The sequence below is a fragment of the Euleptes europaea genome, chromosome 13 (assembly GCF_029931775.1).
Source record: "Euleptes europaea isolate rEulEur1 chromosome 13, rEulEur1.hap1, whole genome shotgun sequence".
Lineage (NCBI taxonomy): Eukaryota > Metazoa > Chordata > Lepidosauria > Squamata > Sphaerodactylidae > Euleptes > Euleptes europaea.
This window is the reverse complement of record NC_079324.1, coordinates 9,725,244-9,740,936: the sequence shown is the minus strand read 5'-3', so window position 1 is coordinate 9,740,936 and position 15,693 is coordinate 9,725,244. Positions and strand designations below refer to the sequence as shown.

At 45.7% G+C, this 15,693-nt stretch overlaps 1 protein-coding gene across 1 annotated transcript in view; it reads right to left on the bottom strand.

Annotated features, from left to right (window-relative positions):
* Positions 1-605: 605 nt before the first annotated feature.
* Positions 606-15,693, bottom strand: part of TRPC5 (transient receptor potential cation channel subfamily C member 5) — a 168,256-nt gene continuing 153,168 nt past the window's right edge. Inside the window, exons 7-10 of the mRNA XM_056859397.1 lie at positions 12,796-13,002; positions 11,929-11,970; positions 4,615-4,704; positions 606-1,395 (exon numbers count right to left, since the gene is read on the bottom strand). Coding sequence (XP_056715375.1) covers positions 667-1,395; positions 4,615-4,704; positions 11,929-11,970; positions 12,796-13,002 — 1,068 coding nt within the window. The 3' untranslated portion in view covers positions 606-666. The remainder of the gene's footprint in view (positions 1,396-4,614; positions 4,705-11,928; positions 11,971-12,795; positions 13,003-15,693) is intronic.

Genomic DNA, 15,693 nt, shown 5'->3' with positions numbered 1-15,693 from the left:
CAAATACAAATTCCAGAACTCAACTTTTAACTCATTGTGGTAATAATTTACATAAGAAAACAATTATGCAAACTCCAGGAAAGGAAAACACAGTTGAAATAATAGGGGGTTTGTATTGCTTGAAAGCGAAAAGGCCATTTATAGTGGAATCCTTCTCCTGGACAGCAGCCGCAGCCCGTCTCTCAGCCTCCAGCTACGTCATTGGGAGTCTTCCAGTTCTTGAGAGCTGTAAATGGCCAAAAGATGGAATGCTGAATGGTGAAAAGCGGACCTGCTGATCGAAGGGAGACTGCGATGCTTGAGAAGCTCTCCGATGCCATGTAACAAAAATATATAAATCCTATAGGGTTTGCAGAAGGAAAGAGAGAGAGAGAGAAACCTGTCGGAAATATGAAGCAAACATGAGGGAGTATTACATGGAACCTTATATTGTTGAAACAATTTGGTCTGTCCTAACAGCAAGTCTGGTGTTTGTGAGTTTAAGAAAGCAATTTTTTTTCAAAAAGGAGAGGAATGGGGTGCTGTGGCTACGAAATAGGCTAAAACAATCTGAGGTGGAGACAAAAAAAGGAAAACAAAAGAGGAATCTTAACTATGGAGAGTCTGTGATAGCAAACAGTTTCCAGTATTAATTATGGTCTACAGCAAGTTACTGAATAGCTCTACTTATAGGCGAGTGGTAACGTGTTCCTCCTGCCCGTCTTTCCATTGGTTCCTAAAAATATCACAAGCATCTCCCCATGAGTCAAAAACGTCCTCAGAGGAGTCTATGAGTTTGGAGTTTGAGGAGCAGATACTGGAAGCACAGTGAAGGGAGCTGGTACAAACCACGGGGCACGGGCTCTGTCCCGTATGCCTGATGTTCCTACTGTATTCCACCTCATTGAGGTTAATTTCACTTTTGGAACAGTTCTCATCTCGCTCTTTAGCCATCTGAGAATATTTAATGTCTTGCCACATGTAATGTGGCTGGATGACCCCATCCGAAATGGTGTACATGGGCTCTGAATTTGGCTCCGCTAGATGACCATTCATCTTGGAGAACAGGAGGCCTAGTCTCTTGAAGGACTCTTTCTTGGAGCTGGAGAGCCGTTGAACCCGATTCCCATTGCGAACAAACGAGCGCTTGTTTATCCCGTTGCTCTTGGGTCTCTCCGTCACCATGTCCATCCCACCCATAGTCTTAATCAGAGCGGAAACGTTAAAGTCCTTCTTTTTGTTGGAAACACCGAAAGAAACACTCCTGGCTTTGGATGTTTCTCCAACACACTCCTCTCCTTCCTCCTTCTGGGAGACCTCTGTGCTGCTGGTGGAGTAACTTCTCCTCTGGGGTTTTCGGTTGCCCAAGAGATCAAGGACTTCATAACGGAAACTTGAGATGTCCTGCTTTAGTTCCTGAGTCCAGAGAGGGAGGGAAAAATGAGTTAAATGCTAAAGCTTTATCTGTGACAAGAAAAAAAAAAGATTATATTCTCATGGGACAAGCATTCGACATTATGCAAATGGATTATTCCGGATCACGGTGTAAAAGAGTTGCAAATAAATATTTAATTAGTTAGAAAGAGAAATTGGATCATTTTTGTGCATCAAAGGCAAAGCCTTGCTAGATTAAGAATGCTAGTAGACACATTCAATTAAAGACCTTTTGCTAACAGCAACCAAAACAACAACACAGCATATCATTTTGCTACTAGTGTGACACTTGCTGCTCTAATACCACTAACGCTGGCCATCTAGAGGTGGTGTGACCCAGGTTCAAATTCTCACTCAGACAGGTGACATTGTGCCTATCGCTCTTTCTCAGCCTAACCTACCTCAAAGGGTTGTTGTGAGGATAAAATTAAAGACGTATACTCCCCTGAGATCACTGGAGAAAGGGATGGCTTTAGACGTGATAACAGCCAAAGAATTAATAATCTTATTTACTTTATTTATACACCCCTTTCTCCCCAATGGGGACCCAAAGCACCTTACATCATTCCATTCTCCGTTTTACCCTCACATCAACCCTGCATGGTAGGTTAGGCTGAGAGTATGCAACTGGCCCAAGGTTAGTCAGCAAGCGTCCGTGGCAGAGTGGGGATTCGAACCTGGGTTTCCAGGATCCTAGACCAACACTTTAACCACCACACCACACTGGCTCTCTCAATAATGACTGGAAAAAAATGAAGTGAGGAGACAGATCTTATTATTAAAGCTGATTAAAAGGGTGCTGTTCTAGTTGGCAGACCCCAAAATGCAATACTCCAAGGAAAAAGGATGTAGAAGCATCACCTTGTTTTTGAAGTTGATAGTGGGTAGTTATTGTTTCTGGGGATCCACTCTTTCAAATGAAAGAATGTGCACACTGGCAGTTTCTATCAGTTCAACCATCTCCTCCAGTTGCCCATTCCTTCTGCCATGTGTTGGATGGCTTTGTATGTTCTCTGTTAAAGTTTCACTGTTATGGAACAGGCTTCCAGAAGAAGCCCAAAACATCATTGCCCTCAGTGTACAAATCTATACTGTTTCCAAGGGCAAGGATGGGTCTTGTACTGATCCTGGGGTCCCCAATGTGGTGCCTATGGGCATCATGCCCCCCACCAATACCTTTTCTGGTGCACGACAAGCGTTTTTAGGAAGTGGCTGGGGCCAGATAGGCCTTCTGCCCAGCAAAGCTTCTGACTGACTACTGAAGATGTAGTTGGCTGTGCAGATTTTTTCAAACATTGCACCACAGCACAAGGATCTGCACCGTGTGACTGAAGTTAAGCTGTGGCAATCATTTTGTGGCTGGCAGTCATTTTATGGTGGCCATTTTGTTGCTGTGCCCACCATGCTGTGTCAGGATCCCAAATGCGCCCGCAGGCTCAAAAAGGCTGGGGACTTCTGTACTAATCTATGGCTAATGTTGATTCCCTGCCCCCGCCCCCCGGGGTGAATTTGCAACTGGGTGTGTACTATTTGCTTTTATTTTCAGTTTGGTCACTTTTACGCTCATATTAATTAGTTCAAAGGAACTTACAACCATCCACCCTGGAGAAGCAGAATTTAATTTTAAATGCTCAACTACATTTATTGGGGGAAAGGGCTTGAGCTGCACCCAGGCAGAGGCCTCTCGCGGTTTCTAGGCTCATAACATTCTCACTTGCCCAGGACCACTGTCAGACTCCCTGCAGGCAAAACACTGCACTACGTGGGCCCTTCCTTGGTCAGCCCTTGGCAGAACAATAAGTCTTGGGATCTTCCCCCCATCGCCTTTCACCCATTGCTCAGTCACGATGAGTGGGAAGAGCCTGGGGTGGCCCGCCTCCAAGCAGGGCATGGAGATCTCCCTGAAATACAACTGATCTCCAGGCAACAGAGATCAGTTCCCCTGGAGATAATGGCTGCTTTGTAGGGTGGACTGTATGGCGTTGTACACCACTGAAGTCCCTCCCTTCCCTGGGCCCCATCCCCAGATCTCCTGGAAGTTCCCAATCCAGAGCTGACAAAAGCCATAAACACAAAGTTCATCCCCATATTCTGAGTCACTGTTTACATAATGCAGAAAGTGGATGGGATGTCATCCTCTTTCTTAGGAAGTACCTGGTGAAGGTATGGGCTGAAAATGGCAGCTATGCATTTAGCCCTCCTCTTATTTCGTAACATCTAGTAAAACCTACCATGTCATCACCTTATGACATTTTTTATTTTCCCAGCCCCAGTCTGTTTAATCCGGCAATGTATATTGGGTTGTAAGCACTGCCTTGGCAAACAGGGAAATTTTGAGGGTGGTACCTGGAGAGGGTGGAGTTTGGGAAGTACGTGACATCGCTTCCTGGTGATGTTATAAAAAAAATTCCCATAATTTCGATGGTAAAGACCACAGAGAAAAGGGGAAATTCCTAGAGAGTCACGATGGAGGCCATTTTACAGCCATGTTTCTCCTGCTCCTCAGTTTCTCGAGGGTGGGGATTTGGGGCCATGGGCAGAAGGTGGGCAAATGGCAAGTCTAGATGTGGAATATAGGCAGGGAACTGTTATACAACATGATGGTGAAACACTGGATGATACAGAAGGCAAAGGGCTAAAAGCGTGGCTGACAGTCAGCAACAACTAATTATTTAGTTGTTTAGCCCTTAGGCATTATCTGGCAAAATAAAAAGCTCTCATATGGTCGATACAGAAGATTATTGCATAGATATGCAAATATATATTGATTTAAAACTGGAAAGTTGACCTCTATACAAAGCTGATATTTCCCCATTTCCTATGCATGTTAATTTTGTTGGATTCATGGTACCCCAGATGCTGGCTAATGCTTTGATATTTCAGAATATTGCAGTTAGTAGTGTTGCTGGTGGGGTGACAAAGTGAGACATTAGTTTCTTTTTATATATTTTCATATATACCAGTAACAGAATCTCTTGGTCTAATGATAAGCACATTCTTCCAAATTTAAATATCTGTATTAAAATTTTAGTCCAAATTGTAATAATTAGAAGCTAGAAGTCTGTTCCCTAGGAGCCACATCTCTAGTGTACCCTATAAAACAGATCAAATTATTACAATTTTCATACAGTTTTAGTACTATCTCTGTTGTATTTCTGATCAACAGGGAACGGGGTCATTATACTGCACATTCTAAGTTACCTTAAAATTTTCTTCTGTTAATCCCTCGTTGGTTTTAGAATTTCTTATCATTGCTGCAACATACCTCTTCACCAAGTTTCTAATCACTTCCTGAAATGAAAGACAAAAGAAACTGAATGACCATGAAACGCTCCAGCTGTTGTTGCGAATGATCTTCAAATGCCTCTTTTGCCATTCCTGCATCTGTAATATAAACATTAGATTTGATTCTCACCAACAGCGAAGAACTGGTTGATGAGGTTAAAGTAGTAGGCACTCTGGGTAGTAGTGACCATGTACTCTTGGAATTTGCAATATTGGGGAAAGGAAAAACTGTACGTAGTCAAACATATAGGTTGGACTTTAGGAGAGCAAATTTTAACAAACTTAAACTTATGCTGGGTAGAATCCCATGGTCAGAAATACTTAAGGAGAAGGGAGTTCAAGAAGGGTGGGAGTTTCTTAAAAATGAAATACTGAAGGCGTAATCCCAAACCATTCCTATGAGAAGGAAAAATGGGAGGAGCCTAAAGAGGCCAGGGTGGCTCCATAAACAGCCATAAAGACTCATTTAGGAAGTGGAAGGGGGGCCTGATAACCAAAGAGGAATATAAACAAATAACTAGTGCTTGTAGGGAGAGTGTTAGGACAGCTAAAGCTCAGTATGAGCTTAGGCTAGCAAAACATGCTAAAAACAACAAAAAAGGGTTATTTTCCTATGTACAAAGTAAGAGTAAGAACCAGGACAAGATAAGCCCATTGCGTGGACCGGAAAGTGAAATTGTAACAGGAGATGAAGAGAGGGCAGAAGTGCTCAATTCCTACTTTTCCTCAGTCTTTTCTTGCGAGGAAAACGATGCTCAACATGGCATAAACAGAACACATGATGAGGGAAGGGATTTGCAGCCTAGGGTTGGCATTGGGGTAGTATACAAACACCTAGTTTTTTTAAACGAAACAAAGTCGGCAGGGGCAGATGAATTGCATCCAAGGGTACTTAAAGAACTTGCAGATGTAATTTCTGAGGCTCTGTCCATTATTTTTGAAAATTCTTGGAGAACAGGTGAGGTGCCAGAAGATTGGAGGCAGGCAAATGTTGTTCCCATCTTCAAGAAGGGGAAAAAGGAGGATCCGGGTAACTACGGACCCATCAGCTTGACTTCTATACCGGGAAAAGCTTTTGAACAAATCATCAAACAGTCAGTTCTTGAGCATTTAGAAAGGATGGATCTATTCACTAAGAGCCAGCACGGGTTTCTCAAGAATAAGTCATGTCAGACTAATCTTATCTCCTTTTTTGAGAAAGTTACTACCTTTCTGAATCAGGGGAATGCTGTAGACGTAGTTTATCTAGATTTCAGTAAGGCTTTTGATAAGGTTCCACATAGTATTCTAGTTGACAAATTGGGAAAATATGGGTTAGATCCTATTATTGTTAGGTGGATCTACAACTGGTTGACAGATTGCACCCAAAGAGTGCTTGTTAATGGTTCCTCATCCACTTGGAGAGAAGTGACTAGTAGAGTTCCTCAGAGATCTGTGCTGGGCCCTGTGTTGTTCAACATCTTTATAAATGATTTGGATGAAGGAATAGAGGGGATGCTTATTAAATTTGCAGATGATACTAAATTAGGAGGGGTAGCAAATATGGTAGAAGACAGAGCCAAGATGCAGGATGATTTTGACAGGCTGGAGAAGTGGGCTAGAACTAATAAAATGTACTTTAACAAAGACAAATGTAAAGTTCTGCATTTACTGTAAGTAGGAAAAATCAAATGCATAATTATAGGATGGGGGAGACTTGTCTGAGCAGTAGTGTGTGTGAAAAGGATCTTGGGGTCTTAGTAGACCAAACACTGAACATGAGTCAACAGTGTGATGTGGTAGCTAAAAAGGCAAATGCAGTCTTGGGCTGCATCAACAGAAGTATAGTGTCCAGATCACGTGAAGTGAAGGTAACGCTTTACTCCGCTCTGGTTAGACCTCAACTAGAGTACTGTGTTCAGTTTTGGGCACCACAATTTAAGAAAGATGTAGACAAGCTGGAACATGTCCAGAGGAGGGCAACAAAGATGGTGAGGGGTCTGGAGACCAAGTCCTATGAGGAAAGGTTGAGCCTGAAGAGAAGACTGAGAGATGATATGATAACTATCTTCAAGTACTTGAAGGGCTGTCATATAGAGGAGGGTGCCGAGTTGTTTTCTGTTGCCCAGAAGACCAGAACCAACGGGTTGAAATTAAATCAAAAGAGTTTGCGTCTAGACATTAGGAAGAATTTTCTAACAGAGCGGTTCCTCAGTGGAACAGGCTTCCTCGGGAGGTGGTAGACTCTCCTTCCATGGAGGTTTTTAAGAAGAGGTTAGATGACCATCTGTCAGCAATGCTGATTCTGTGACCTTAAACAGATGATGAGAGGGAGGGCATCTTGGTCATCTTCTGGTACGGGGTGTGGGGGGGAGGTAGTTGTGAATTTCCTGCATTGTGCAGGGGGTTGGACTAGATGACCCTGGTGGTCCCTTCCAACTCTTATGATTCAATGATTCTAAATCCAGGTGCTCTAGAATTAGCAATGGGCAGACTGTCCATGCGCAGAGTGAAATGATTTACATGTTTGTGGGCATCCCTGCTCATCACTCAGAAATGCCAGACAGGCAGGGACGCTCACAAACATGCAAATAGATTTACGCCAGTATCGTGTACTTGACGACTCAGGTTTGAATCCCCAATCACCATGGAAGCCCACTGGGTGGTCTTGGACCAGCCACTTTCTCGTTCTCTGTCTCTGTCTCTCTCTCTGTCTAACCTCCCTCATAACCTCTGAAGAAGTCAGCTGTGGCTCACGAAAGCTCCTACCCCGCCAGAAATTTTGTTAGTCTTTAAGGTGCTACTGGACTCTTGCTCTTTTCTACTGCTATTGACAGACCAACATGGCTACGCATCGTGATCTATCTCCTTCATAAGGTTTTTGTTGTAAGGATGCTAAGAAGGTAGGGTTGCCATCTCCGGAATGAGAAATGCCTGGAGATTTAGCGGGCCGAGCCTGAGGGTGGGGTTTGGAGAAGGGAGGGACTTCAATACCATAGAGTCCAATTGCCAAAGCGGCCATTTTATCCAGATGAACTGATCTCTATTGGAGATCAGTTGTAATAGCAGGAGATCTCCAGCCACCACCTGGAGGTTGGCAACCCTATAAGGAGGGGAGAATGATTTCGGCCACTTTGGGTCCACAGTAGGGTTGCCAACCTCCAGGTACTAGCTGGAGATCTCCCACTATTACAACTGATCTCCAGCCAATAGAGATCAGTTCAACTGGAGAAAATGGCCGCTTTGGCCATTGGACTCTATGGCTTTGAAGTCCTTCCCCAAACCCTGCCCTCCTCAGGCTCCACCCCAAACACCTTCTGCCGGTGGCAAAGGTGGACCTGGCAACCCTAGTCCACAGTGGGGAGAAAAACTAAAACAGGGTATAAATATCTAAATCAAAACATGCCTACACACATGCTCAAATACCGCTCTGGGGTGGGGAAGTAAAACTGGCTGCATTGAATGGCTACTGGACAGCAGTCAAATGGGGCTTATCTTTCTTGTAAAGGTAAGTTTTGTGGACTGAGAGCCGGCCAGCAGTGTCTGTAGGGTTCCCAGACCCCTGCCGGGAGCGGGGTATCCCCTGCTTTGCAACCCCTCCCCCGGCACTGTTCAGCCAACTGGCGGGGGAACTTACCAGCGGTAAACCTAGGCCTAGTACTGCTATGGTAGAAGCCATTTTTACCTTAGAGCGCCCCTGTGGTCATCAGCGACGTGGTGACATCACTTTGGGTGTATGGTGGAAGTGATGTTGCCACGTTGCTGACAACAGAGAACTAGGCCTAAGTTGGCTGCTGGTTTCCCCCCACTGCCCGCTGGCAACCCTAAGTGTCTCTTTGCTGCCACGTGCCTGGATGAGGCGAGTAGTCTGGTCTCCAGTCCTGCTTTGTTTTGTCTGGATCCACCTGTGTTATGTCACCTGGACGGATCTCTCTTGAACCTGCAACCCACCTTCCTGCCTTCTCTTCCCCCTAGGGTTGCCAACCTCCAGGTAATCAGTACAGGAGTGAAAAAAGTAACCATGTGCAAAATAATTTTATCTAAAGGCTACCAAAGTCATGCAACTATATTCATAAATAAACAACTAACAAACAGCAACGGGTGAAACCTACAATATGACATCAAAAATCACCATCCAAGGTGAAAGAGTTCAAGAAAGATTGTCTTAAAAAGTCTCTGGTGGAGTACATAAGTAGTTGTCAAGTTGTATTTCTTATATTCTTGTATAGAAGAAGCGAAGTTCCCAATGAGGTGATTTTTGGTGATTTTTGATGTCATATTGTCGGTTTCACCTGTTGCTGTTTGTTAGTTGTTTATTTATGTATATAGTTGTATTACTTTGGTAGACTTTAGATAAAATTATTTTGCACATGGTTACTTTTTTCGCTCCGGTACTGATTTCCTAATCTCCTTGATACTAGTACGGTGGTGTCTCATTTCCTTCCAACCTCCAGGTAATAGCAGAAGATCTCCTGCTATTACAACTGATCTCCAGCCAATAGAGATCAGTTCGGCTGGAGAAAATGCTTTGGCAATTGGACTCTATGGCGTTGAAGTCCCTCCCCTCCCCAAACCCTGCCCTCCTCAGGCTTCGCCCCAAAAACCTCCCGCCAGTGGAGAAGAGGGACCTGGAAACCCTACTCCTCCCCCTGCCCCCGCGCCCCAAACATGGGTTGCCCAGATACGCTCTTTTTGGTAGAGATGTCCACTGTGTGTTGGGAAATTCCTGGAGATTTGAGGGTGGAGCCTGTGGTGGGAGGGAGGGACCTCTGTAGTCTGGAGATCACCTGCAATTCCAGGCAATCGCTAGGACCCACCTGGAGGCTGATAATCCTGCCTCCTGGCCACCAGTCTCTTGCCACATCCAGGAGTTCAGAGCCTTCTACATACGCTGATTAAGGCAAGAGGAAAATGCTCCACTAACCGTAGGGTTGCCAGGTCCCCCTTCTCTTCCGGCGGGAGATTTTGGGGGCCGGGATCGCACACGTGCGGCCACGAGCTATGCGATCCCGTCATTTCTGGTTTACTTCCAGAAGTGTCGCAGCACAAGAGGACTCAAAGGGGATTCCCTCGTTCTCCTGTCGTCCATTTTATCCACACAACCACCCTGTGAGGTATGTTTGGCTGCAAGAGTGTGTCTGGTCACAGGCCACCCAGCAAGCTTTCATGGCAAGTTGGGGAGTTGAACCTGGATCTCCCAGATCCTAAGCCAACACTCTAACCACTGTACCCCACTAGATAGAACATGGCTTTGAATGTTTCAAGACAAAAGCAATGCTATTGCCCTGCAGCAAAAATTATATGCAATATATTGTTTGTTGCAAATAAAACTTGAGGCCCTTTAGGGATTTCTGTGTGCTCCACAGCACACTTACACACAAATTACTAAATTGTTTTCTGGGCTGGGAAGCTGATGATCTCTTCAAGGCAAAGTGAATGTCTTGCCCAAGGTTACTTCTGTGTACCATACTGCCAGGTAATGGCAGAGCAAAAACAGTAAACACTGGTATTGTCTTGCTTGTCAAAAAATTTGTAAGCATAGAATCACAGAATTAAAAAGTCAGAAGGGGCCTAAAGACCATGCAGTCCAAACCTCGGCACAATGCAGGACGACCTAAAACATCCCAGACAAATAATTGTCCAATCTCTACTTAAAAACCTTCAAGTAGGGAGAACCCACAACATCTCTGGTCAACCAATTCCACCACTAAACTGCCCTTATTGTTAAAAGGTTTTCCCTAATCTCCCGCAGCGGCCAATATCTCCCCACCTGTAATTGAAACCCACTATTATGAGCCCTATCCTCTACTACCAACTGAAATAGGACCCCACCCTCTTCTAAATGACAGCCATTTGAATACTTAAAAACCATATCCCCCCTCAATCTCCTCCAGGATGATCGTGCCCAGTTTGCGCAGCCTTTCTTCAAAAATCTTAGTCTCCAAACTGTTTCTGCAAGTAAACAGAGGCGACAATTTGCTCTTTCACTGCTTTGCCTATTTTTGTAATCAAGTTGACTTATTCACAAGGAGCCCTGACCCTACAGGGTTGCTGTAAGTCGGCCGTGACTTGATGGCACTTGCCACCACAACCGTTTACAAGGAAACAGTGCGAGGAGGTTGCCCATTCAAGTAAGAGGGGTCTACTCTGGGGACAGTGTCCTCAGCCTGCCATTGGACACAAGAAATGAGGAGGCTGACTCGCTTACTTTGCTACTTTTTGGGTAAGTGGCCTGAAAATTCACCCAGTGGAACATTTCCAGCTCGGAGGGACGGTTGCTCTCCTTTGCCCCAGAATCAAGCGCAGGACTCCATCCTGGTGTGGGTAAAATGAAAATCCACATCTGAAATGGCATTTAAGCGTACCATATTTTGAAAATGGCTTTGAGCTGCTGGCAGAGTAAATCTTTTAATCTTAGCAAATCTTTTAATTGGAAGAATTAATGAAGCTCGACAAGCTGGGAATACAACTCCAAAGCCAAAGGGGGAACGTTCATAATGTGAGCTCTCAGATGCGGGTTGAGGCCAGGCGTGTTTCTCTCTTTTGGGAAAAGTAGCCTGAAATGTTTTGGAGCATGACCTACTGAAACCTTCTCATGTGCAAGCTGTGTTCTGGCAGAGTTCCTGCAGTTAATTCCAACAGGGCATGTGCAGAAGAATTCCCCCTTCATCTCAACTTAAGCTGACCCTCAGGGCTATTGTCAGGATAAAAGGGAGGATGGAAAACACTGGAGAAAAGATGCCATCTTGCTCTCTAACCACCACAACACTGCCTCTGAAAGACTAGCACACATATTTGCATGAGTGCATCTGTATACTAAGTCACAGTGCAAAAGAGAAGTCTTAATGGGGTGACTGACGGGTGCATGAACATTTCTTCACAAATCCGGTTAATGCACATGTTAACAGCATGGGAATGCAGCTGAGAAGTCTTGGTCAAGTGCCAAAACAGAACAGAATACAAAAGCCCTGGCTTGGATCCCAAAGTTGCTCCCACCTGCACCCACGGCGGCCTCATGTTTGTGTTTTGCAAACCACTGCTTTGCACACTGCACGGAAAGCCTGCTTCAAACACAAGGGGAGTTTCGAAAGCAGAATGTGCTATGGACTGCCATTCCCAGGGAAAAAAGCACCACAATTCCAAAACAATTCCTCCCAAGCTCTTGGGCATCCCTGAAGTAGCACTTTGGGTCCCAGCCAATAGCAAATCAAGGTGTTACGATTAGTTGCCGAGTGACGAAATGCCCTTTACCTGGTAATGTTGGTTCTGAATTAAGTTATCGGCATGACGTTCCTGAAAGGAAAAGAGCACACGTAGATTAAGCAGGTCTCAATTACATGGCCAGCTTTCTGCTGTAAGGCATAGGTTCCAGGGCCAACTTTTCAAATTTGCTGGAATCAGCAGGAGACGTTCATGGGGGAAATCAATGCCTTTCCCTCCCGCAGCACTCCCTTACAGGCTTAGCTGCTCTGATGTCACAGAGAGGTTCTATCTCACAGGTCAGCCAAGGATTAAGCAGGGACTAGGGAGACACTGGGTTGGATCCTGCACATCTGTTCAGCCAATGGTGGCGCTTTCCCCATTCACAAGAGGCTCAGAGCAACAAAAGAGTTCTTGGGACAGGAGGGGGATAGAGCAACACTGTGAGTGGAAAGATCTGTGGGATCTAGGGTTGCCACTTCTTAGTTGGGAAATACCTGGAGATCAAAGGGGGTGGAGCCTGGGGAGGGAACTCAGTAGGGTACAATCCCACAGAGTCCACCCTCCAAAGCAGCCATTTTCTCCAGGGCAACTGATCTCTGTTGTCTGGAGATCAGTTGTAATAGTGGGAGATGTCCAGGCCCCACTTGGAGGTTGGCAATCCTAGTGGGATCCAACCCATTAGAATTCTGGGTCCCATAACAGTGACCAAAGTTGGTGTCTGGTTTTCTTGGTTTCGGTTTCATCCTATGTCAAACAAAGGCTGGCAGCAGGGAGGGGATGCCAGAGGCAAGAGGGGACCCTAAACTTAAGATTTTCAAAAGTTGGCCAAGGAATGAGTCATGACATCCTCCTGCCACTCCCAAAGCAGAGATGGAAATGATAAAGCTGTGGTGACTGCCAAGTCAGCCTCCTTACCGTGAACGTCTTCAGGTTTTCATGCCTCTTTTCTTCATTCTCTGGGTCCATTGACGGGCACAGCCTCTTGTGGATCCACTTGCAGAGATACCAGAACGATTTGGGGCTGGGGATGATGTTAAAAGGGGGCGGCAGAGTGCCCCCTTCGTCGAAGTAGCTCATCCAGAGCTTTGTGCGGGCAAACTTCCATTCGATATCAGCATGATCCTGGAGGAGAGAAAAGGAGAGGAAATAGCAAATTACTGCAACCGTTTGCCAACTGCCCATCTTGAGCGTGAATCAGTGCAGCCCATTACCTCTGCAGGATTAGCGCTGGGCGTTGTTTGTAATACAGTTTTCTCCCTCTGGAGCCTGGCATAACCGAGCCGTCCATTAAGTTCTCATGCAGGGCTCTGTTTGTTAATGCTGTCAAGTTTGATGGGTGGGAAGAGAGATGGAGAACTCCATTCTCCGCCCATACTCCACACCTACACTTAGCACTCCCAGTCCCCGACTTCTTCATCCACCCATCATTGAAGGTGAAATAAGAACACAAGAACACAAATCAAGTTGCCTTCTACTAAATCAGAACCTTGGTCCATCAAGGTCAGTATTGCCTACTCAGACGGGCAGCGGCTCTCTGGGGTCTCAGGCAGAGGCCTTTCACATCACCTACTGCCCGGTCCTATTAACTGGAGTTGCCGGGGATTGAACCTGGGATCTTCTGCATGCAAAGCAGAGGCTCTTCCAATGAGCCACAGCGCCTCCCCAAAGTAGAGGAGTTCAACTCGGCTTTCTAAAACTGTCCCTGGTTCCTGCTGCTCCCTGGTGGTGGTCATAACCTCCGTGCTCTGAGAAGGGGTAATGAACCCCACCCCACTTCCAAAGCGGGGGGTGTACTCAGGATGCAGGAAGGAAGGAGGAAGGCTCTTTTTTGCCTACTTCTGGGCATGCTCGCAAGTGTCTAAAGTAGGGTTGCCAACCTCCAGGTGGAGCCTGGAGATCTGGAATTACTACTGATCTCCAGGCAACAGAGATCAGTTCCCCTGGAAAAAATGGCTGCTTTGGAGGATGAGCTCTATGGCTTTATACCCTGTTGAGGTCCCACCTCTCCCCAAACTATGCTCTTGCCAGGATCCACCCACAAACCTCCAGGAATTTCCCAAGCCAGAGTTGGAAACCTAGTCTAAAGTAACGGACCCACATGATGTTCTCAAGGCTAGATTTTCAGGGGCGTTTCCACCCCTTGAAGCAGAAACATGACCCAAACAGACTGATCAGTAAGACTCTGGGGCTGGCGGTTCATCTCCAGCTCTGACTCATCAGCCCTTTCCCAGAAGGCCACTAAAATGGATAGAGACTTGGGACCAGTTTGCAAAACCATTTTGATGAGATGGAATTTCTTTCCCCATCCAGTCCATTTCACTCACATTTTTCTGTGTCACAGATCACAGGAACCTTTCCCATATGGACCCGCACAAGAGGACGCAGGCTGTCTTTGGAAAGATTGCACAGTTTTCCCACAGCAACCCCTGGAACGGATCTGTGCTCTGCAGCATAGCCTTTGTTTCCATGGTGAAGCTATCATCCTCCCAAGATTCGATGCCACTGCCCTTTCGCACAACTCCTGCAGGCTGCTTCCCCTCCACAGACCACCACCCTCCTCCCTCCCAGCTGTCACTCAATTATTTTCGGCTTAGCCCGTTTCAGTCGTAAACAATGCGCTGCAACAATACCGCCTGCTATGCTTCCGTTTTGGAAAAATGCACCACTCGGATCTCAGCTCTGTTGTCCGTCACAGTGAAAAGTCAAATAATACAACCAGCCTGGGGCAAAAATCCCTGATGGTTAAAATCCTCTTGTCTCTTCCAAGTGAAATTTCTTTCATAATCACATTGGTGCAACCAGGAATATTTACTCAGAATGAATCTCTGGATTCCCACACGTCAAGCCTGGCACCCTGGTTACTCTCACCATTTCAAGCAGTAATCTAAAATGGGGCGGGGGAGGATTTTCAATCTAGAAATGATTACGGGTAGAAGTCTCAACCTTTCCTGGTGCATATATCGGTTTTCCACTGCTACCGCTTTTTACAGCCAAAGAACACATCTCAAGAACTCTGACTCAAGTGTAATTCAGGACCTGAAAGGGAGGCCTTTTATGCATGGTTGTTCCCTCGCCATCACCCCTCCGATGACTTCGGGTCTTTGTTTTGATTATGCCTGCCGTTCCCGACTGTCAGAGGTCGCCTCGCTCTCCCCACTTGTTTCCATGTGTTTTGCCCGTGTTTTCAGGGAGCTGTTTTATCACGGATTTGAAAATGCAGGAAGAATGCGCAGAAACACAGGGGGAGAGCGAGGTGACCTCTGATGGTTGGGAATGGCAGGCATAATCAAAACAAAGACCCGAAGTCGTTGGAGGGGTGACCCTGAGGGAAACAGTCATAGAATCATCGAGTTGGAAGGGACCACCAGGATCATCTAGTCCAACCCCCTGCCCAATGCAGGAAATTCCAAACTACATTTCACATGTAGAGCCCACGTATGTTATATACTGCAGAGCCAAAAGAAATATTCATTTTAATTAACCAATAAATCCAAATTGTGGAGCATATAAATAGCAAGTCCTGAGCAGGCATTTTAAAAATACAAAATATTCCTCCACCCCCTTATTTCCTCTTCCATTAAGGATTTTTGAAAATCCCTCAATCCCTTACAAAACAGAGAGTTGCATTTCTCTAAAGTAATTGTGAGCTGTGTGTTAAGACCATCAGCTATCATGATTGATCGAGCAACAGATGTGATGGAGACGTTAATAATGCCGAGGGAGGCTGGCTTGATTGTACCGATCGGAAAATGCCTGCTGTTAAGTAGCCCACCTGCAAATCTCCGCAGGATCATGTCTTCCTCTGCAGAGGCA